The sequence below is a fragment of the Macrobrachium nipponense genome, chromosome 32 (assembly GCF_015104395.2).
Source record: "Macrobrachium nipponense isolate FS-2020 chromosome 32, ASM1510439v2, whole genome shotgun sequence".
In the NCBI taxonomy this organism is placed as follows: domain Eukaryota; kingdom Metazoa; phylum Arthropoda; class Malacostraca; order Decapoda; family Palaemonidae; genus Macrobrachium; species Macrobrachium nipponense.
Genome location: NC_061094.1, coordinates 30,907,153 through 30,932,697, shown reverse-complemented (window position 1 = coordinate 30,932,697; position 25,545 = coordinate 30,907,153). Strand labels below are relative to the sequence as shown.

Below are 25,545 nucleotides of genomic sequence, written 5' to 3'. Positions count from 1 at the left end.
TTTCGTTAACTGTCATCGAGCAATAGCTTGGTTGATATCCGTGCTCGTTACCTACGGTCTCCCATATTTCAAGATATTGCGCTACTATTCGTTTATAACAAAAGATGGTTGCAGCCACAAAAAGTAGAGAGAAAAGCTTAGAGATCTGAATGAAATGCAATCGTCTTGCGAAACCCGTCCAGAGAGTACACATTCTCTCAAGACCTGCCTGACGAAGTGAAAATGAACTCTGTTATACCTCTGTGGTGAAAGTTGACAGGCCCACTTCACTGCCATTCCCTCAGCGCTGGCCTTAAGGTACGGGAAACTGGTCGGAACGGAATGAAGACCGTGCACGGAATAGGAAGAAACCCACAGGGTAGTAATAAATACGCCTAAACAGCGGTAGTATAATTATGCTCGACTCGATATTCAGATCACTTGTAAATTCTTATTTTTTCATTCAGATTAATGTGATTTATTTCGCAACATTGCTTACACTACACTTCACAATGATCATAATCAGCGAGGAGGAGACAAACGAGTACTTCTGCATAAATAGTCTGAAATGAGTCTTAGTTTACCCGAGTCTATATTAGAAAGCTTGTACAACATGCCCCTCCCCACCTACCCACCCCCTCCGCCACTGCAAATTAAAAGACAGGTTTCTGTGAGTTGATTTTTTTTTTCATTTTTTTTTTGAGAATGCTCGTGTTCGAGTATGCATTATGTAATGCGACCCCTTTCTGTGTTTAAGTGTCGTTACTCTAAAGCTCTATTTAAAGAGCAGCTGGGGTGCAAATATCTCGTGTTTAATTTTTTTCTTATGGGCACAATAAGTTTGTTTTGCATATCTCTCTCTCTCTCTCTCTCTCTCTCTCTCTCTCTCTCTCTCTCTCTCTCTCTCTCTCTCTCTCGTAGTGAAAAGCTGTAATCCTTGGATGTTGTAAACCTTATTACTGTGTCACAGAGCCATGGTCTTTGACGGCAGAGATGCATCGTTTTCTTGTGAAACCTTTAAGGAAAATATAATTTTTTCGCGTAACTGATAATTCAAACATATACATAAATACGTCCGCACGTTATATCCATATGATTATATCATAAGTAATTGTTTAGTGCAATACGTCTTAGGTTCCGCGAACCTTGACGATGTAGTTCTTTATTCTAACAATATCTCGGCACAGGAAAAGTGAATTTGAATAAGACTCAAGGGATGATACGTTTTGAACATGGGAACATTTTAAAATATTGCTTGTATAGACGTCTTGTACATCTTGTTTCTTTGTAGGATTTATCTCTGAACGATTCAACAGTCCAATGATACAAGTAAAGCAGGAACGGGGGTCATTTCGGAATCGTAAAGCCAACTAAGAATTTTGAAAGCCTTTCCGATAGCCTGGCGCAAGTAGCAGGGTAATTTTACCTCTTGTTATCGTCACAGTTGCGGGCAAAGGAAGGAACTGCTCATTCTTAGGGCAGTCTGGAAGCCCCTGGATGAAGTAGCGCGAACATATAACTTCTTGAGTGACTGGCGAAATGATTCAAAATGCACCACGGCCCAAAATGTGATATCATATATAGACCTTGTTTTCGAGAATCAAATAACTTAAATATGGGCCAATTTTCTGCACAATCTACAGGAAAGGATCTGTTTACTGAGAGTATACTGAGCTATATATTTCACAGCTACTGATGAAGATGGTAAATTACAAGATCACTAAACTGGTTTTGTAGGAAGTTAGTCAACACTAGCGAATTAAGCGCTGTTTGTCATACGTTTATGAATGCGCTAAAAATCAGTGACCCCCGAAATAAAATGACATAGTGGGAAGTTATGTAGACCTCACTGATCATCGTCCAAGTAATGCCGTTACCATATACATCCTTCGAATTTAGAATGGAAAATTGTATGAAATAAATGTTCAGAAAACTTTCGTCATGTTTTAGAATGTGGCCCACAAACCCTAATAAAATTCGAAACAAAACAAAACAAAAAAACATGAAGCAGAAAACCAAGCATAGTATATTCTTAATTGCTGCTATTTCTGAGCCTATCGAATTCGGTTTTGGAGCAACATGAAACCATTTATGCTGGGAAAGAAGAATCCTTTCCTAAAGAAGCTATGATCTAGAAAATACAAACAAACAAAACAATTCATGGCTAGAAACCTTCCAAGAAAAATTGCGGATAATGTAATGAGTAGCTATTTTTATCGCATTGTTGGAGTTACTGTGAAAGAGTTCGTAAGACTCTGCGATTTCCCGATAATGGGTCACGTGGGCCCAGGTGCAGGTGAAGCTAATGAGTATAATAAAAACGCTGCTAACGAAGGCGAATCTAGAAGTCTCTTAAGTGTGACCTTTTCTGCGAAAGGGGTCTTGGGTTTTAGAATGAAGTGGAAAATCTGGTTTGGATAATATAGGACGATATTGATGATACTGACTCGATAATGTTCCCAACAGACGGCCATCGTTTCCTGTTTGATTTTTTTTACGAGCTCTGCTTTTTTTTCTCTCAATTTAACTGGCACTCCTTTCAGCTTATCAGCCAGGCTGTTAGAAATATGAAAAAGTTTAATAATCTTCCTGATCAGTATCTTTATTCACTCAATCATGTATTCATTAGTCCATCTTACTTATTCGCAAGTTCCCTCTAATTCAATGGACAACTACATGTGAATGAAAGCAGTCTGTGGATGAAATCCGTCCATCTGTCTGACTGGGGTTGTCACCCGTTCCCGTCTGCTAATTATCGTCTGGCATCCTTTCGATGTCTCGATAAGGTGAACGTCTATACGGGCGGTAAAAGTGCATCACTAGGGTTCTTTAGCTGTGCTACTCAGTAGGTCAAAAGTAGCAGTTATCAGAAAAACTAGGAAGCTTTACCAGCCATGCAGTTGCACCCCATTCAACTGACAGTCACTGAAAGTTGTACAAAAGCACTCGCAAAGCACCAACGTCATTACACCCCTCTAGAAGACGCCGAATAGAGTGTCATTACTTCGGTATAAAATGAATTTTGACTGGGTAGTGGTGGTGACGGATGGCTCCTCGTACAGAGCGTGTACCTTTAGGTGGCACTGCCTTTGCCTCGTACGTGGGTGCGATGGTTTCCTTCCATTATTGTGATGCCCTTTCGCATTAAACGCCCATTTTATTTCCGTTATTCATTCCTAACTGCTGCCAATTCACTTGCTAATTGCAAATGAATTTCCCGGAGGAGGCCGCGTCTTAATGGAAATCGAAAAGGTGGGAGGAAAGGAGAAGCCCCTGGGAGAAGGTTCCCGTGAGTGGGTGGTCGACGTCATTGAGAAATTCTCCCTAAAGACAGCTTTCGATTATTCTCCTCTTCGTCTGGTTTTGTCCTCCTCGTCTCGTGTCGTCTTTTATTGCTCCGAGGGAGGGGGTGGAATCCGAGACTTTCTTCAAAGACGACTGCCGATATGATGCACTGAGATTTCCCACGAAGGACGCCATGAAAATGGTTTCCCGTTGTTTTCTATTGATCGTTTAAGAGAATAACGTTCTCAAGAGTTTGCTCTCTTCTGTGTCTCTTCTCTGCAATGATTACTTCATTAAGGTCATACACACACACACACAGTACCAATATAGAAGCAGTCAACAAAAGCTGAACACTTCAATAACGTAACGGATTTCATCGAATATGCAGCTGTTTTGTATTTAGAGAGAAACCGGTAATGTTATAATATTAACAACATAATACCCTAGTCTTTACTGCGCTCAGCATTTTCAAACGTACAGGGTCCTTCCAAAATTGAAGCTCGTACATTTCTCCCGACACGCTTTTCAAACCATAGAGTCCCTCGTGTGGAGTCCTCTACTGAAAGTTTGACTTTGTTCATATCCTTCCCAACAAGATATTTTGTAAAATGGGATTGACAAAGGTTTTTGCTTGTATCTTATGAAAAATGAACGTTTTATATATCAATAAATGCACCCTCGAGCCGAATGGATACAAAACGGTGAGTTGCCATAATCTGAATTTGTTTTTCTTGTGAAAAAACGGAAATTTATAATGGCGGCATCAGGAAAAGTTAAAAGATCAGGGAAGTCAATAAGTAGTATTATTTACGGGAATTTGGTTGGAATGCCAATCCGATTAATTTTGGAATACTTTAGTCGATATGAGCAAGTCAGAGGAATAAATAATCGTATTGGGCGTCAGCTTTTGTTTGTGGTACTGGGCTAAAGCTGGATGTGTTCTCCGGAAAGGAACAAAAGTTAAGGTACAAGAAGGCAAAAACCAGCAATAATAAATAATAAAAAAACAATAAAATCTATAAAAAAAAAGAGAGAGACGCGTGCATTGTGAGGTTTGTTGTCTGTAAGAGAAAGTAGATTTTGTAAAGGTTGTTTTGTCAACAGGCCAGCAACAACTCCAGTACCTGAACGGACAGTCTCTCTCTCTCTCTCTCTCTCTCTCTCTCTCTCTCTCTCTCTCTCTCTCTCTCGCTTTGTCATCTCACTCTCTCTCTCTCCTCTCTCTCTCTTTGTTACCAAACCGTAACACAACACTTCCCCTTCACTAATCTTATTTCACGCCATCACGGCCTGTCTATCCATTGAATGTTTCTACCTTGCAAATCGCTGTATTTTTTTTTTATGCAGGAAAATGAGATAAATATAACTATGAAAACAGTTATGAATATTTTTTGTGGTAATTGTAAAAAATTATAAATCATAATTTCAGCAACTTCGCGTCTGAAACATTTTCCATCTAATATTCTAGGTAATGCTCCAACCTCTAACTCAATTCCTTATTCTCTCTCTCTCTCTCTCTCTCTCTCTCTCTCTTTGCATCTTTTCATTGCTGGTCCCCTTTCCCTTTTTTTTTTTTTTTTACAAAGAAGCAATGAAGCGTCGGTCAAAGTAAAAGTACTTAGGTGAAGCGGTCGATCTTCAACCGGTCACCAGGGTTTGGCTTCGCTCCTCCGGCTAAACTCTAGGAAAATGCTTCCCATATCCCCTCCCCTCCCCTCCCCATCATACTTGCCACCACTCTGTTTGCAGGTTTGGTTTTCCTACTTTCCTCACATATAAACCGAGGGTAATCGTTTTACTAATTTCTACTGCCCTTTCTTTCTTTGTAAATAAATTGTGACGCCTTATATTAGCGAGTTCTTTCATATTTTACAAACGACTGTTTCTCCCTTTTCTCTTGCTGCCACCATTGATAAAAATGCGTTCAGCTGTTCTTCAGCATTGGTGTATTATTTCAAATGGTCAATGGAAAAATGCATATCACTGTATATATTCCAGACCTGTTATTCATGTCAGAAATGTGCGTAACTTAATGGCTTCGGAAACATGATGGCCAAAAGACCAATCGAAGATAAACTAATATTAAGATTAAATTAAGAATTGTTGATTAAAAACTACCATATTTAAATACGCAGAAAAAATATATTAGATCCACATAAAGATATAGATAAAGATTAGGCTATAACAAACAAGAATATGTCTGCCGCGAAAATGAACGTCCCTTTTTTTTGTATTATCGAAACAACCCACGATCGCACGAGTATAGAAAAATGACATGAGACTTGGAAACTCGATCCAATCAAATAGACGGGAAATTACAATAAAAACAAAACTAAACCATCAGATTAGAAGGCTGCAGCATAAGGGAGAGAGGTGCGTAAGTCAACCACGAGTTTCTTTCTTTATTTTACTTTTTATTATTAGGGCTTCTATCGCAACGATTCCTCTTCGAAAGGTCATCAGGTAATGCCCCTCCCCCTAGTATAAGGAGGACTCTCTCCTGAAGCCAGAAATAATCTGCTCGTGTTGTTAATATTACCTTGAGAGAGAGAGAGAGAGAGAGACAGTTTCTCTCAACGGGGAAATCCACCTTGTAAGCTGATCAATATCTAGGATACAGTAAATTAAATTGTGCTCAGTTTTCATGTCTATATCCTTGAATATGCCGTCAACAAGTGTACGTGTATCTTGTATCAGAACTCACATTTGAACACATGGCAAACATATTTCTTTAAAACAGTCTGAAAAAATATGTAAGTTTACATTAATTTAGTATTTAAGTATTTATTCTTTTATAAATAATTTAATTTTCCCGTCCTCGTATAGCCCACATCTGCTAACAGATCCAAACAATTAGTTGATAAATGAAAACAATAACTACTAGGTTAATTCACGAAGAAAATATAATAAATCGTTATGTTCCCTTCAGCAAATAGAAAAGGACAGAACAGCCAACAAACATTAAAGGAAAACACGACCTTCGTGGACAACCCGAAGGAGCGGTGATCCGCGATCCCTTGGCCAGAAGCCAACTCTCAACAGCTTTCTAACTCAATTCTTCGAGGGCTGGGCCACGTGTTTTAGGTCAGCATTGTTTTGTTACTTCCTTCCAAGGACAGAGACAAGGAGTCACAGCATTGTTCCAACTAGTACCAGCTGAAGTAACAAACCTAGGAATATGTTTGACAACGTAAAGTGTATGATTTATCGCTTATTCGGGGAGTAGGACTACAAACTACTATGTTGTTGTTGGTGGGGAAGTAGGAAAGGTCATGCAAGAGCCTAAAAAGGTCTGAAAAGGGGGCTTTGCACCGAGTTAAAGATACAGGAATTATACGTTAAGATATGATATTTATTATTTATTTATTAGAATGAAAATGTAAAAAATAAATAATTTGCATGTTAAACAGCACAAAAAATTATTTCTAAAAAATATAGCATGTATATTTCAATTTTCGTTGGTGAAACAGGCTCTATTTGACTGTAGATTTTAGCACGTTTTAATTTACGTGAAGTTACGAATATAATGTTTATAACTTTTGCATGAGGGGAAAATCTTGCACACGTCCCGAGTAAGCTGGAGGTCGGATCACGTCTTGTTTATATTTATTAAAAAGAGGTTCTCTTATTTTGTGTAGCTCCGTAGGGGTTTCGTGCCGTCGGAGCACCTCATGCAATGTACTGTAAGCATTACCCTAGCTGCAACCCCTTTCATTCCCCAAGCGCCCCAGGGGCAGGGTCAGTATGGTGTTGGCACGCCACCTCGGTGGCCGCGAGTTCGATTCTCGGACATTTCACTGAGGGGTGAGAGATGTGTATTTCTGGTGACAGAAAGTACGCTCTCGACGTGGTACGGAAGTCACGTAAAGCCGTTGGTCCCGTTGCTGAATAACCACTGGTTCCAAGCAACGTAAAAACACCATACAAACAAACAAACCTTTCATTCCTTTCACTCTACCTTCGTTCTTTTTCTCTTTCTTCCATCTGGCTTTCCACCCTCTCCTAACAACTCAGTCACAGTGCAACTGCAATATTCTCCTCCTGTTAAACCTTTCAAACCTTTCTACTGTCAATTTCCGTCTCGGCTCTGAATGACATCATAGGTCCTAGTGCTTGGCCATTGGCCAAATTTCAATATTCTATTCTCTTCTATTATTTTCTACAGATAAATAAATCTGTGATTTATTATTGGTGTTGTTGTAATCATACTTTCTCTTTCTCTGTCCAGACATTCAAGTAACTGAGTGTTGGAGACGCCTCATGACACAGAGAGAATGAGAAGCTTGTCCCATAGGAAGCCTCAATTTCAAGTAAAAACTTTCAATCTGCTGCATATTGGTAAGTAAAAGATATCGTTATAAGTAGATGTATCATTTTTTCTTTCGCTATCTCCTTTAAGGTCTTGGGAGAAATGAGAAATTATTGTTAGCTTCTTATTACACCTGCCATTACTTTTATACATACCTGCTAAACAGGTTTTCTGGCAGTGTCATGGAGGATTGAGTTTTGAAATTACAGTTGCAGATTTGGTTTATGATAATAATAAAACATGCAGTGTACTTTAAATTCGTTTCAATCCTTGCCTTATATTTTTATCTTTGCACAACAAACATTTTTTTTTTTTTTGAAAATTTTTGTATCGTAATCTGTGGACTCGATCCTTATCGGCATATTGCGCTGCGGACTATTTTAACAATCGTGCATAAAATTGAACTTATTGTTGATAATATCAACCAATTTTGCATTACCTTGGCACTAACTCAAGAAGCCCTTTAGGTACGTTCGATATCCTTGATGCGAATTTTGGATCAACATCGAAACAGTTAATTAATAGCCGAAATAATTCAAACCTGACGGCGGAAAAATGTTCAGGTCAGGGCGTCATGTTTACGTGAGCGGTAGAATTTCAGGTTTATCATGTGTGTGCCTGTGCGTGTACGTGTGCGTGTGCGTATGTTTTTAAGTTCTTTACGTGGATGATGAGATGAGAAGAAGGAAGTATCCGCGATTAAGCAAATCCTCTGTGTTTTCCGCCGTTCGTAAAATACAGTAGGAAACGAAAGTTCTTTTCCTCCGGAGAGGAAATGAGATACCAAATTCTTAAAACTGGGGAGAATAGTGTAATGCCAGTTGCCCATTGTTCCAAGAGACTGACGACCTGGAATGCCTAATTGGCTGTGGAACAATACCGTAATTATGATCAGAGATGAAGTTTGAAGAGTCGTGTCCGCTTCATTCTGTTACAGTCGTTTGGATCCGGTTCTCCATTTAATTTCTCTCTTTCTTTTCTTCAGTTTCTTCTCTTGAGTGGTGGCCTTTCTACTTTGAGGGTGTAATAAAAGTATACTTCGTATGTATCAAGGTCCAGTGTTAAGTATGGTATTATTTCTTCACATTTTATGTAGTAAGTCTTAAATGTACTCTTTGCGGTAAGAAAACGAATGATTTACCTACGAGAATTGTGATTTCCAAGGAACCTAACCTTGTCTCTTAAACTAGCATCGGTGAATTCACCCGGAGCTTTGTGTTCCCCAGAAAGCCGCCATCTGAGGGCCTTTCATTTCAGGAACGACGAGCACTTATCAGACCTTTGAAATGCATTCCACTTGAGATGTTGGCGGTCATATGTCATCTTGCTTATCTGCATATTTTCCTCAAGCCACCAAATAAGAAAGTTCCTTCAAGTCCCCTAAATCCTCATTCCGTGGTGTATGAAATCGTTCGAAAGCTTTTGATTCATCTTTTGCCTCCCCAAAAATGGTGTTGGATTTAGGAATGCCGTCGTTATTCGTGATATATTCCTGTCGTGCGGAGGGGATATGGTCATCGTGAGCTTTGTTATTAGTATCTTTACTAACAGAGCAGCTTTGACGTTGTTTTATTGGAAATGGGCTGCTGACGGATAGTTTTGTTGGAAAGATAGTTTTTCTTGCTATAATATTTTCATAATGAGTCAAGAAGAAGCATAACCTCAGTACAATGAATACGATATTAATAATCAAGGTGATAATAATTAACAAATCTCCTCAACACCTACAAATTTCTCACGTCTGATTCAGTGATTAAAAAGATAAAAGCTAAAAGAAACAAAGTCTTAGACATCATGAAGGAAACGGTGAGATTAGCGTTTCCATTGCATAATCTTTAAAATTAATATCTTAGCATTTCACTGAAAGCAGTGTAGGATAACAAATAACAAGCCATAAAGTCTGCCATCGAAAACAGAAAAAATGAAAAGAACCAACCAAGTCAGGCACAATTTCATGTGATTATTTATCCTTGATTGTTTTTCAAGAAGCATAAAACTCCCTTTCACCATGCAAAGCTAGCTTTTAGTGACATGCCATTACATTTTTCGAAATGCAGTGGTTGCTGCCATTCGATGGGAAAATAACCATAAAGCAGAGGCAAGAAATTTGGGTAGAAACAACACATGTATTAAGGATTAGGACAAGACGAGAGAAGTCTGAATGTAGATTAAGTACGGCTTTAGTTTATGCAGTTTATTATACCCTCTATTCATGCCGCACTTACTTGATAAGTAACACGAAGAAAGGAATGTACTTACCTCTTTTCTCCATCTTTCGTCGTATACGAGCTGCGATACAGTCCGACGATGGACCCGTCTAAGGACCCTTCGAATTCCAAGTACAGAGAATAATTTTTGGGCTGCAATGTACCCTTGGGCCTCACCACCCAAAACTGATTGGGCTCGTACTCGAAAGCATCGTTTAAGGGTATCGGCTGTCCCGTCGACCCATCCTTGAGTTCGGTCTTGGTCACATTCATCTGCTTCACATGCACCACAAGGTAATCGATGGGCTCAATCACGCCAATGGTGATGGTGTTTTTACCCTCGAATCTCCCCGTTTCAAGGTCGGGGTGCAGGAAGAGGTCATAGTGAATGGGAGTGGTGGCTCTCGGAATGCGATACTCCCTTTCCCAAGGCTCCTTGGGGGCCGCCGTTGTGGTAGTGCTAGAGGAGGGAACTGGGGTTGGGTGAGGTCGCTGGGTGGTCATGTGCCTTTGCGTTATAGTCGCCTGGGGTCTTTGAGTCGGAGGAGAGGATCGATGCTCGTGGTTCGGCGCTACGCCAAAAACTTGAGCGAGGTTACTTTGCGGACCCGCGGTCATGTGACCTCCCGGATCATGCCAGTCTGGGGCCAGGAGGAGCACCAGAAGCGCCACGCAGGCGATGCATAAGACAGCCACCAGGAACAGCAGAGCAGCTGTTGATCTTCTTACAAATACTTGACCCATTTCAGCGGGAGCTGGAACGTTCTCACTGATTTTCGGAGTTTGACTTTCACTGTTTGTTCATTGAAGTTGCTAGTCTGAAAAATAAAGAATATGAATGGTGTTAGATGGTAAAGCCTTTGACAATGATTATGAGACATAGTGTGCAAACGTAATTATGAAAACCTAGAGAATCACTGTCTTTTCGAAAGTGCTTGCAATATTTAATAACAGTATAATAAACACCTTTGATTCTTACTATTTTTGCTTTACAGTCCTATTTATTATGCTTACGTGTGTGAGCATGCCATACACACACACACACACACACACACACACACACACAGAATTGTGTATAGTGCAGTTGTGGTACGATGTAGAGAATAATCATGAAATTCGAGACACTTGTGAAAAAGTTGTTAATATAACATGTAGACAGCAATAAAAATGCGAGTTTCGATCATATGATGCCCAATCGTGTTTGTACAATAACCTAAATAATGATATTGAATTAAATTTCTTCAATAAAAGAGAGAATGGTAACTCCATTCTTCATCTTTTCAAGGACACATGATTTTACTTCAAGTTCGTCTTCCCATTTCATTATTTTTTAGTGTTTTCCTGTTATCTTTCCCTTCTTTATATTGCTCACTGTCTCTTCATTTAGGTAATTCTCTCATTTTACTCTTCCGAAAACATAACCTGAGGTCTGGTCCTACTCTGGAGATCATGTCTATTAAAAGATGTGGGAAAAAAATGAACTTGAGGGAATCAAACGGTCGCGAACATCATTTGACGACCAATCTCGGGACGCAAAACTCCGCGCAGCCACTTAATCCCGTCAATAGAATCGGTCCGTGACACAGGATTAGACGTAAACCGGCATTAGCACCCTGACAGAAATGGGATTGAACGGCTTTTGCGAGGTAATGGTCATAATCCCGTAATACTGTTGTGATGCCACTGGTGTCGATAAAGGTCTGAAATTTGAATCAAAATATTACCTCATCCGTTAAATGTCACCGTCACTAAAAAGGGGTCGTGTTTGTTGAGCTCTTCTCAGAACGGAAGACCCGGAATTCCTCATCATTTTGCCGTGGCCGTCGTATCTTAATACGAAGGATTAATCAGTCCAATTTGTTCAGAACATGAACATCTCGTTCCAATATCATGTCAGGCAGTCTGAGACCAAATCCTATACCGCTTTAGATGTTATTTTAGACCTTAAGAGGGCAATTGATCACTCAATATTCACGTAGGCCTACTCAGGACAAAAGACATCTGACACATAAGAAGTTGAGCTGATCTGGTTCCGTGATTCCTAACATCAAAGACGGATTTAAGTCTTTCCACTCCGCTTTTGAAGAGCGTCTGCCAGAGAAATACTTCGTTCGTTTTTCCCGTTCTTGAAAATAGTCTTTTACTTACATTTTTATTTATTTCTTTATTTATTTGTTTGTTAGTTCATCTGCTTTCTAAATAACTGCTCTCCTCTTTATGTATTTCCATTACCTTCTGTTACTTCTTTCCAATTAATACTTATTCTTTGGAAGTTTGAATTTCAAGTCAATGGACCCCTGTCGGCTTTTCCATGTTAATAGGGTCCATTTTCTGAATAATGAAAATAATAATAACAACAACCGCTAGATGTTGCATTTTACCATAAGTCTACTCAATTGAATTGTTGTTAGTAACGCCAAAGGGGCACATTCAGGTAGCAATAGACACGTTATTTCGTTAGTGGGCTAATTTATTGTGCTTTCTTGTCTTAGAAGGATGAATTGGCTGTCTGTTATCATATAAATCACCAGATGGTGGTCTGTACGCAATACATTAAATCAAATAAACATCAGGGGAACGTCCATCTTGAACTAAGATAACCTCCAAATAAGCCTCTAATTCAAAAAATGAAAAGCTCTTGGAGCACGTTTTAATCCGTAAGCGCCTCAGTGGCGTGATCGGTATGGCCTTGACCTGCCACCTCAGCGGCCGCGAGTTCGATTCTGGGGCATTCCACTGAGGGGTTAGAGATGTGTATTTCTGGTGATAGAAGTTCACTCTCGACGTGGTTCGGAAGTCACGTAAAGCCTTTGGTCCCATTACTGAATAACCACTGGTTCCATGCAACGTAAAAACACAATACAAACAAACAAACGAGTTTTAACCAGTGAAATATATTGAATGACAGAGTAAGGCCTTAATCCGCAATCATCCGTGAGCAGAAATGTACTCAAGTAAGTGAGAGCGATAGAGATATTTCGTAAAGTTTGTTTGTTTGTTTGTTTGTATGGTGCTTTTACGTTGCATGGAACCAGTGGTTATTCAGCAACGGGACCAACGGCTTTACGTGACTTCCGAACCACGTCGAGAGTGAACTTCTATCACCAGAAATACACATCTCTCACTCCTCAATAGAATGCCCGAGAATCGAACCCGCGACCTCTGAGGTGGGAGGATATTTCATAAAGATTTCCTTAGAAAATGAAGTAATGGCACTAATAGCGCTGCAAATAGAAGCATTGAAAATTTAACGAGGCTGCAAGAGTGGCAAATGATCCTGTCCCTCGTTGACCGCTATATATAAATCCTTAAGCAGCAATTTTCAACCGCGATGCCAAAACTTTACAAACCTGAGTTGATTTATTTCGACAAATTAAGTCTTCAACTTCGGAGAGTTTACCCCTATTCAATTCTTGGTAACTAATGATGAGAATTCCTATTTTATACAAAAGCGAATGCCTTTTATCGAAAGAAGCCCTAAAACTAAAGTTGAATCATACTGTTAAATCGAGCATAAGTTTACAGGAAACCCAGCTATTATAACAACCTTCAGTGATTATGGGAAAAATAAGATCTTATTATAGCGTGACCCCGTTGTATTCCACAATGGACCTCCTCTTCAAAGCTTCGAATTCGTTCCTTGCTCTTGTTTTTCCTGATTCCTATATTGCTTACTCCGTTGGGATAAAGAAAAAAAATTTGTATCCTATTCTATATCAGTTTGCCCCTCTCACTGGCCCCTCCTTTGAAAAAGAAATATTAAGATGAAACTGTAACATCATTGTTGTCGGTCATTCTCAAGGAACACAGACACAACATAAGTTCCCCTCTTGTCTGTAGTTTCTTTCTTAGGAAGGTCTTGAAAAATTAGCATTTTCTATGAGGTACAGACTATTGTCAAATATAAAGTAGCCACAACTCCGCCTGAATGCCTTTATTCCCCTATTATTCTGTTAAGAGTCACTCGAGGGTACTGACGCTGTCTTGTTACCATGCTCGCTAAGAATATTCGTTTCGTAGAAAAAACTCTCTCTCTCTCTCTCTCTCTCTCTCTCTCTTCTCTCTCTCTCTCGTTCTCTCCACCTATTATCTATATATATATTGATATTATATATTATATATATATATATAATATTAATATATAGATATCTATATAATTAGATATATAATATAAATTATATATATATTATATATAATTTAATAATATATAATATATATAATAAATATATTATATTATATAATATATATTATTTATAATAATATATATATATATATATTATATATTATATATATCTAATTATATATATTATATATTATTATATATATTATATATATATATATATATATATCTATCTATATATATATATATATTATATATATATATAATATATATAATAAATATATTATATATATGTAATTTATATAAATTGTAATATAATCTATATATCTATATTATAAAATAATATATTAAAATATAATATATAATATTAAATTATATATAAATATATATCTATATATATTTATTATTAATATCTATATATATTATATATATATATATATCTATATATGTGATATATAGAATATATATATAATATATTATATATATATTATATATATAATTCTATATATAAGATATAGATATAGATATATATCTAATATATGTTATAAATATATATAAGGATATAAATATATGATATATAGAGAAATTATATATCTATTATATTATCTATATTTATAATATATATAATAATTATATATATATCTATATATAGATATATATTAATATAAAGATATATAATATATATATAATATATAATATATTCCTATATATATGATCTATAGAATGTAAATATATAGATGTATATATATATATCTAATATAATATATATATATATCTATATATATATATCTATATAGATATATATAGTAATATATATGTATATATCTATATATATATATATATATATATTATATATATATATGTAATTACTAAGCAAAAACAACAGAGGGCAACTAAACACGAAAATAAAATTTACTAAGCCTTTGAAGCGACCACCCCCCTTCCAATTAAGGATGAAACTGATTTGGATTTTAAAATGATACAATTGTTTTATAATGATATAGAGAACGATTCATCAATGTAAACCCTGTTGCATGTTGTGCATGATCATTTTTACTTTGCAATATATAATATATATCTATATATATATAAATGTATGTATGTATGTTCCACAAACACTTTGAAATGCATCTAGCAATTTCAACCAAACTTGGTATACCTACATTATGACTTACCATCTGGAAAAGAATACTGTGGGGGTAAGACATCATTGGAACCAAGGTTGGTCTGTGGGAAAGGGGTGAGAAAGGTGGTGAAACAAAAATAACTGAAAATGAAAGGTATCCATTGTTGTTCAGGTTGCTGAGATGAATAGTGACATTCCCAATGCCCTTCAAGTCCAAGTTTAGCCACTGGTGAGAAGGGGGTGGGAAGGGGTGACATGTAAAAATAACCGAAACTGCCAGGTATTACTGTCTAATCCATAGTTTTCAAGGCCACTGAAATGAATAGTGTTGCTCTTGATGCCCTTTAATTTCAAGGTGGGGCCCAATTGGAAAGGGAGGCGAGAAGCAGTGGAAAGGGGTTGACAGATATAAAAAAAAATGACAGATAATAGTGTCTAATGCAAAGTTTTCAAGGTTGCTGAGATGAGTAGTGGCACTTTCTGATGCCCTTTAAGTCCAAGCATAGCTTTTGATGTTGCTGAAATGAATAAGGAGACATTCCCAGTGGCCTTTAAGTCCAAATTCAGCCCTGATAGGAAGGGGGTGGGTGAGATGGAGTTGGAAGGGGATGTTGTAAAAATAACCGAAAACAACAGATATTAGTGTCTAATCCATAGTTTTTGTGCTTGCTGAGATGTATAGCGACACTCCCGTTGCCCTTTCAGTCCGATTCAATTTCAGCCCTGATAGGAAGTGGGGGTGAGAAGGAGTGAAAAATACAATGTCAAGACAGATATTAGTATCTAATCCATAGTTTTTGAGATAGCTGGGATGAATTGTAACACTCCCAATGCCCTACAGGTCTAAGTTCAGCCCTAATAGAAATCAGGGGTGAGAAGTTGTGAAATATAAAATGCCAAAAATGCCGGGCATTGTAACTGGAGCAACTATTTTAACAGGAAAAGAACATTGAGAGAGAGAGAGAGAGAGAGTTCATAGGTTAACATTAGTTTTCCCGGGTTAGCCGGTGTGTGTATATAAATAAATATATCGACCATTTGCCTTTACGATTGCAATCTCTCCTATGAGGTCTTTATCCCATCTTCTTATAAATGGTGCTGCTAGCAACATCAATGTACTAGCAGCCGTTTCTTATGTTAACTTCTCCATTCAGTAGTTTCATTTATGGTTTGACCGTCTCATATTTTCATACTCTGCTGAACATTATTTATTGCTATTCCTATCATTCTCTTTTCCTATTCTCCTAAAAGTCTTCTCGCCTCCTTCAATGGTCTTTAATCACAGCATATCCTTCCATTCCCATCATCTATGTTCCACTTTATAAAAGTACAAAAAACTAAGATAAGATTACTCATCTTGATAGTAATTTCCGAAATATTCAGCTCACCGATATTCCCCCTACCCACCTTTCTCTCTCTCTCTCTCTCTGATGGCCAAAAACCCCTTCGCAATTTCCGAGAGTTTTATTGACACAAAGACGATTGAAGGAGCATTTACATCAGCCCACTCCGAGGTTTTCCAATACCTTGGACGGGGACTCTTAAAACCCTGAATATAATTTCCCTTAAATGGAGCCTTTTCCTTCAAGGACCAAGTCCGCGTGATGTAAAACTTGTTGCGGTGGAATCCACATCTTTCACCAGAGACGAGATGGATACAGACGGAGGCGAAGGGTTTAGCGGAGAACACTCAGTTCGGATAAATGGGTTTCTTGCAGAATCGACAGAATGTAAATTAGGAGAGACAAATAACTGAAGAAATTGATGAGGAAGGTGAAAGCGTTCAACGATACTGGTTTCTGTGAGCTTACGAAATAAATAAATAAACAAATAAATGAAAAACTACACGATACGTTCAATTTCAATTCACATAAGATATTACATAAACGCCATCATCCACGATGATGGCACAAAAACATGAAGAGGAATTATTGTTCTTGAGTCTTGTCTGACAACTGGTGCTCGCCAACTTGTCTGGCAAAAAAAAAAAAAAAACAGCAAAAAATTTCATTTCGGATGAAAACCGACGGGGCGCACAATTGAGTCTAGACATATCTTTAGAAGTAAAGAAAATTATACGAATGAAAGCAAACAGGGAGGATTCAAGCTTGGGATTAAATATCATTCGGCCTTCAATTTCATCTTTAGCTCGATTATTATCATGATTATACCGAAGTGATCACATGATCCCTGTTTAGTAAATTATATATATATATATATATATATATATATATATATATATATATTATACATATACATATATATATATATATATGTGTGTGTGTGTGTGTGTGCATGTGCATGTATGTATGTATGTATATATATATATATATATATATATATATATATATATATATATATATATATATATATATATATATATATATATGTATGTATATATATATATATATATAATATATATATACACATAAACACACACATACATATATATATATATATATAATATATATATATATATATATATATATATATATATATATATATATGTGTGTGTGTGTAAACTGTAAATATGGTGAACATCGACCGAAATTATTCCATTGTGAAACAAAACGATTGGTCATCTATCTCGGTGTTTCCTATAGTACTTCATTTACTGAAGATCAACAAAAGTAAATAGAATTCTATCGTAATCATTATACTGTATACTTAAAGATAATTTAAATCATTATTGCTAACTAAACTGTAACTTCTGAATTCGCCGAGCCTGAACGACGAGGAGGTGTCCTTTGTGCCCACTTACCACTTAAATGATAAGTCCTCTCTCGGTAAATGCTCGATAACAAGGCGAACGGGAAAGGAGACGTAACAAATAGATCCCCTTGAAGATTTCCCATTCAGGTTAAGAGAAGAGAGTCTGCAATCACCATACTTACCTCCTCTCTCTCTCTCACTTAGTCGGGCAGCCCTTCAACGCTGGTAACTTAATTTAACGACATTTTCTTGATGACGAAGAGTCTCTATTGTTTTCTTTTCGTAATGTTCTATCTCATCGAGAGGTAATTATGGAGGGCTTTATGGTATTCCTTTTTGTTAGGGTTAGTCATTGTTTGACTGCAGACCAAAACGATCACGTCGATTACATACATACCTTGATTCATTTACGTTATAGGTCACATTTGTTAAGTATTTTGAAATCAACGAAATGGGTCGAGATTCATCAGCGTTCTGAATTTCCAGACTGATCTCTGATTGCTCAAAACGCTTAACTAAATGTAAAATGCAGTAGCAATTGGTTTTCATTTGTATTTTTTCAAAAAGAGGAGAAAGAGAACGAATAATTAATCGTGTCCGGAGATGAATAACCTCCGGTCAAACGAGATTTGAAACGAATTTGGTCCTCCCACAACACTGGAAGGAAGCGGAAGGGGGGGGGACGGCGCTCCCATCCCCCGTCGCCCAACTTGTTGATTCAAGAGCCGATGGCGTAGGAGGGCTCAACTGAATGGCCTTTTGAGTCGCCCAAGAACGACTGCTATAACGCGACCGTATCAGAATTTCTCGCCCACTCTCCATCGATTACAGCGCGAGACGAAATGTCCAACGTTTGAGCTCTTCATTCAATTTCTCCGCTGATGCTCGAACTTGGCATCAATCCTTTCCAGGAGAATTCAGTTACTGTTGTTTTTCCGAGGCAGCGAGAGGTATTTTCTTTGTTCTTTTTCTGTAAAAAAAAAAATGACGGAAATCCTCCGGGTGTCTAAGAATACTTCGCAGTTCAGCCATCAAAACATCATTCAAAATGCATCCGATATTCTAAAATTACACTACCTCTTCTTGGAATGCCGTTGTTGCTCTCGGCTCTCAACGATGGAGGCGAGCGAGAGGGAAGCAGGAGCGGAGGAGACAGGCTTTCCTTTACCAATCCATCACATGGTTATTATCAACATCAAACTCAATTGGCAGACGGAAATCGATGACGAACATCCTCCATTAGGATCATGTGAAGAATACACTTTACTTCAAAACGAGACTCTGCTCCATTTCCAAGATGAATTTCTTTCCCTTGCAATATGAGGGCCAGTGAAAGTAAAACAAAATGGATAAACTATATGGTATGATTGTCACTGCAGTCATGATGTCTGATAATGGGACAGGAGAAAGGGGAATGGTACAGATACATTCAAAGAGCAATCATTCTGGAGAATTCATTGCCTTGCTGATCTGCTGATGAAGACTGGAGTCTGGAATATAAAAGGACTGTCTGGTGGGCGACCAAACTGAGTCACTTGCTCCAGAAAAGTCTCACGACAGTCTCGTCAATAATATCTTGCTTCAAGTGTCTACTTGACAGTGACAGGCCTGTTGTCAATTTGATTGGTGTATTTAGCCAGAGAAGTACTCCTTGAATATATGTATGTCTCCTTTTCATTATTAATATCATTAGAAACATATGTGAAAAGAGAGAGAGAGAGAGAGAGAGAGAGAGAGAGAGAGAGAGAGAGAGAGAGAGAGAGAGAGAGAGAGAGAGAGAGAGAGAGAGAGAGAAACCATAGTTCTCTAAGCATAACTTGATGTTCTCTTGTTGTCATACACACTTTGTAGTACTGTGGGCCACATTTCTCCACAATACACTTCGTCATAATTTTTGCAAGACTGTAAACACTGGAATCCATTGTTATCAATCACGCTAAAATAGCCCGCCAGATGAACAATGGTAGTCAGATATTATTGATGCATTCCAGATAGTCCAAATACTTTTCAAGTGCACACAAATGAAGGTCGAGTCAATTAGTGTATTGATTTCCGTTCATCACAGGTTAGCAAACAAAGTGCTGTTTGTAATTTCTTGTAGTCGTTACTCCAAACGTGTACAATATGAGTGTATATAATATATATATATATATATATATATATATATATATATATATATATATATATATTGTGTGTATACACAGGCAGTATATATGTAGAATCTGCTGGTCATTTTTACCAGATACATATTAAATGTAATATCCACAATGCCCTCGTAACTTCTCGAATTCTTCGCGCTTTGTAAGGAATACGATTGTCACTACAAAGCCTTAAGATCCGAGTGCAAGAAATGTGAAGAAATTATGATGTCCGGTAGTGGGAAACGAACCCGGGTTACCAGAATTACGACTGAGGTAACATTGCCGACCACACCACGAGGAGGTCGGCAACGGGACTTCGTCGTGATTATGGTAACCCGGGTTCGCTCCTCGCTACTGGACATCATAATTTCTTCATAATTCTTGCACTTGGATCTCAAGGTTTTGTAGTGACAAGCGTATCCAAAAATGCGCGAAGAATTCGAGAAGTGAAGAGGGTATTGTGGCTATTACAATTAAACTGTATATATTATACAAACATATATATATTATTATATATGTATAATATAATTATTATATATTATATGATATTATATTATATATTTTATATTTAACCTATATAGTATAGTATATATATAACATATATAATATATACTATAAAATGTGTGTGTGTGTGGTATATATATATATATATAATTATATATATATATACATATATATATATGTATATATAAATTATCTATTATATATATATATATATATATATATGGGTGTGTGTGTGTATAGGTAATATATACATATGTGTATGTATGTATGTTTGGTTGCCATAGTTCAGTGTAGAGGCGTGGGGCAGGAAGCTTGCATTTGCAAGGCCTCTGGTCCGATACCTGACCCGCCCAACAGTCGAACCAACTGAGAAGATACCAGCACCTCCCTGGATCAAGGAAAGGCCTTGAGCTTGTAATTTACCCCTGGAAAGTGGATCACAACCTGTAGGGTCTACCCTTCTGGTGCCGCCCCTCTTAAAAGGAAAAGAGGCGCATGGTAACAATCCATCGTTGCCACAGAAAAAATGGCTTAAGTATTAAGCTGAAACCAGTCAAGATTTATACAGTTTTATTTGAACCTGCGGTATAAAGTTTGATTTATAAATCCCGTGTCAGTTGGATTATAGTTTTCAGGGTGAATACATACATACATAGTACGCACACGTGTATATATATATATATATATATATATATATATATATATATATATGTTGTGTGTGTGTATACACACACAACTTCTCTTCCCCCGTCCACATTCACCGGAGTTCAGGAATGTGGTACCAACCGTATTTAAAAGTATAGCCACTTTCATCTGGTTTTTATGAAACTTGATTCATTTGGAAGATGTCTGATGAATGGATTTTCCCGTGCTTAATTATGGCGTAGTGGTACGCACAAATTTGTTTCCCTTTTCGTCTACTTTCTCTCAGGGCCCGTTGCAACCACAACAGTCGATTGACTGCCTGGTGTATCATTCATGACTTTCTTCACCAAATGGAGTCGAGGGAACGTCCCTAGAATGCTCCCTTCTTAATTTGTATCTAACTGCTTTTCAGTTCAGAGTAGAGAGTGCTATGGATAGACCCTCAGAGAGGGAGAGAGAGAGAGAGATTTCGGTCATTTAGAAAACTTTCATAAGAGAGAGGGATTTTTCAGTCATTTAGAAAACTTTCATGAGGCACACTTTTAGTTAGCCGTGAGTTACTATTCCTTGTTTCCTTTATACTTAATTTTAAGCAAAGCTAGTTGATATTTAAGAGATTATCATTACACTTTTCGAGTCATATTGCAGAAGCACGAACGGGCGACATGTCTTTTGGAGACAGGATAGTGGCAGTATTTTGTCTTGTTTTAAAGACATTTGCAGTGTTTCAAGAGGTAAAAAAATTTATACAATACGTCCCAATCTTTCCTGAAGTCATTTACTTGATGACAGAACTTTCGTAAACACTCAGAAGAATAAATAAATGTGAATTCCAATAGTATTCACTTTACTCATGCGGCCTGCAAACAGATAAACCATATCTCGCTGGTGATCCCCAATATCTGAAAGTCGTTCCTTGGCCATTCCATTTAAAAGCCTGAATATCATAAGCAACAGGGATATCCCAAGACCAGGTATCTGGACACATTCATACGAATGTCACACCACCAGAGGGATGTCTCCAAAACCGAAGGTATCTTTGTATTAACCTGATTCCTTCAAGAAATATTTTAAAAATATGCACCACTTGAAGTTAAGGTAGGATCTTTGCAGCCTGACTATAACATCCACTTTTGAAGACTTTTAATTGTTCAGTACTGATTTTTGTATCATAGTTAACCGAGAATAACATTTTAAAAGACTAATTGGGAAGGTCTTGATTTTCTCAGTTTATCAAGATTCGTTCGGGATCATACGGAAGTCAGAGTATATCCTAGATAATTTTATTGTCACTTTCGGAGAGAGAGAGAGAGAGAGAGAGAGAGAGAGAGAGAGAGAGAGAGAGAGAGACTGGGCATCATCTATGGCGCAATCACACACACATACGTACATGGCGAAACCCTTCGCCATGGGATCTCAATTTTCAGCCCGAATGGCCAACATATTTCTTGGTTTTCATGAAAAACGATGGATTGATGATTGTCCCCTAGTGTTTAAACCAATCGTTTATCACAGGTATGTTGGCGACACATATTTGGTTTTCAGGCATCTAAGTCACGTACAACGGTTCCAAGATTACTTAAATAGTAAACACCCATGTATTCAGTTTAGCGTGGAACATGAAGAAAATTATATTCTTAACTTTTTAGATATAAGCATTACAAAAACTACCGCAAACAATAAGTCGCTCTTAAGTTTTAGCATTTTTAGAAAGTTTACTTTTACCGGTCTTGGAATGAATTTCCAAATCTCTACATTCTTTAACTTTACAATAGATAACATTAAGACTTTAATACTTAGAGCATATTCTCTACACAGCTCCTGGCAGGCATTTGACTCAGAAATTAAGTTTCTTTTAAGCTATTTCAAAATTAATGGCTATCCCAATAGCATAATATATAAAGAAATAAAAAAGTTCCTAAATATTTCTCCAATATAAATAGCAAAATAGATATACCAAGGGTTGATAAACTAATTATGTACTTTAAATTTCCTTATATAAGTGATCCTTGTTCTAAATACGTTACAAGAGAACTAAGAAATATGTTGTAAGTATAGCTTTCCCCACATTAACCTCAAGTTAATATTTACCAACAACCATACTATCCAAGCGTTGTTAAACCATAAGGATAAACCTTGACAATTCATCTTATCCCCTGTTTTTAATATAAATCACTCAATCATTCATTTGTAGTGTAAACTTTCCATCTGTCTTTCCCACCAATTTGTTTTAAGTAAACTGTTGTAATTTATTTTAAAGGTCTTATCTGTTTTATTATTTAGTGTGCTGTTGCAATTTATTTTAAAGATTTTAACCTTCATCTTCTTGTTGCTACTTTTACTCAGCTTTGCCAATAATTTCATGATCTTTTAACTACTATTAAAATACTGTAATGTCTCGTTTTAGGCTTGAAAATGTTGTTATGAAGAAACAACGAAACACGTCGCAAATAAAATATGGTGCCTCTTAACCTACGCTCTTCTTTTCCTACTGAGATGTTTTATAAACATATTTTAAGGCGTCGTTTGTCGGTGATGTGAATTTTTAAAACAACCGTTATCATTAAACGGCCAATTAAGATGGCGCGCACGGGATGTCAAAGTACTCACGACTATGTGGGGGAGGGAGGGAGCATAGAGTTGATCACATAACTTGTTATTCTAAGCACCCTCGCTTTTCCGTTAAGACTGTTTTCGGGTTACAAGTGTCAGATTCCAGTAATGTAGAATATGCAATGTAGAATATGCCGAAATGAGGTTTATCTATGTGTTTTGCAACAGTGAACTCCACTGTTAAATGAAAAATAAAAGAAAAGGAAATCGGCAATTAGGCCGATGTGAATAAAATACTTCCAAATTAAATTATCCTTTAGATATGAACTAAGTGAAAATATGAATGTATCATAGAAACCTTCTCCCTCTCCGTCAATGGTGTTCACTGGACTCCAAAAAAGAAGAGAAAAGCAAGTCGAATGGAATCTCGCCTTCATCAAAGATAGGCCTATTCAATACACATAGATCAAAGATTTAAAACATATCAAAAGCCTCTCCTGCTCCATCAAAAGTATTCATCACACACCAATCGAAGGACAAACCACACCTAAGAAAATGCTTTCGTCTCTGTCAGGTGAAAAAGACTTTCTTGATACGTAAGGCTATCATTAAAATTAGATTACAATGAAGTCAATTCACAGGTGACATACTAATTGAAGGGACTGTAATGATACATTTTTCAAAAACCTGCTGGGGAAAAAATCATAATGAAAAGACTATCAATCCAGTTGCCTAATGCATCTCATAGACCCTTCCCCCATATCCCTGACTACTCAGACATCGCGTACGCCATCTTAGCTGAGAGCAGCGTTAAGGAAAAACGGTTATTTTCAAAATTCACCTCACCGATAAACAAAGCCTTAAAATGTATTTATTTATGGAACATTTTCTGCGTAGAATGACTTTTTCTTTCATTTCTCAAAATATTTGCATGAACTGTCACCCTGCATATATATATATATATATATATATATATATATATATATATATATATATATATATATATATATATATATATATATATATATATACTATATATATATATATATAATATATATATATATATATATATATGTTAGTATGTATTTAGAATCTACTGGTAACTTTTTACCAGAAATATACGTAATTTATTTACCACAATGCCCTCTCTTCACTTCTAAATTTAATTAGTCGAGAAGGTAAGAGGGCATTGTGGTAAATAAAATTACATACGCATCTGACAAAAAGCTTTTTTTACATCCTAAATATGTTAATTATGATATATGATGGCTTCATACACGAAGTACCTTTCATTATCGCTGGTCGTTTTCAAATACAAGTGGATGTCAATTACAGAGCCATTCATCACTGAGTTTATATATATATATATATATATATATATATATATATATATATATAAATTATTTGTGTGAATGTATAATATTTAACATAAGACAGTGAATAAGAAAAGATATGTATACGTTCGTACTATCAGCATAAAGGCATTATCATACTCGGTATAACTTAAAATTATGATGGATAACAAGTAAATACCTTAATCTTGAGTATTTCCGCGTGATTACGTGTTTGGCATAGTGAAATTGACGTAGGGACTGGAATCAGAAAGCAACAGGTAAGAATCGCTTTGACACTGAAAAACAATGAACAGGAATTCACTTCATTGGTCGACGATACATGGGCTAAACTTTGAGCAGCGTCAAACTGGTAATCCGATTTTATTTCATTTTAAAGACCTCATTTTAGGAACAGCAATAAATATATTATATATATATTATATATATATATATATATATATATATATATATATATATATATATATATAATGAAGCGAGCTGGCTTTTTGAAAGATTGTGCGTACGGAGTCTCTCCGCGATCCGTCAATTACAGCAGGCGTAATAGCAAAATTGCCATAATTCATCAGATACGCCCAAAGTTGCGACACGAAAACTAGAGGCACTAAAAAG

The 25,545-nt window shown here is 36.7% G+C and overlaps 1 protein-coding gene across 2 annotated transcripts in view; it reads right to left on the bottom strand.

Moving 5' to 3' along the window:
• Positions 1 to 25,545, bottom strand: part of LOC135207311 (glutamyl aminopeptidase-like) — a 76,876-nt gene that overhangs the window by 39,101 nt on the left and 12,230 nt on the right. For both annotated transcript variants that reach the window (XR_010312950.1, XM_064238998.1), the window contains exon 2: positions 9,833 to 10,598. Coding sequence is in view for 1 of the 2 variants with exons in the window: in XM_064238998.1 (XP_064095068.1) it covers positions 9,833 to 10,524 (692 nt within the window). In the remaining variant the exon portion in view is untranslated. The remainder of the gene's footprint in view (positions 1 to 9,832; positions 10,599 to 25,545) is intronic.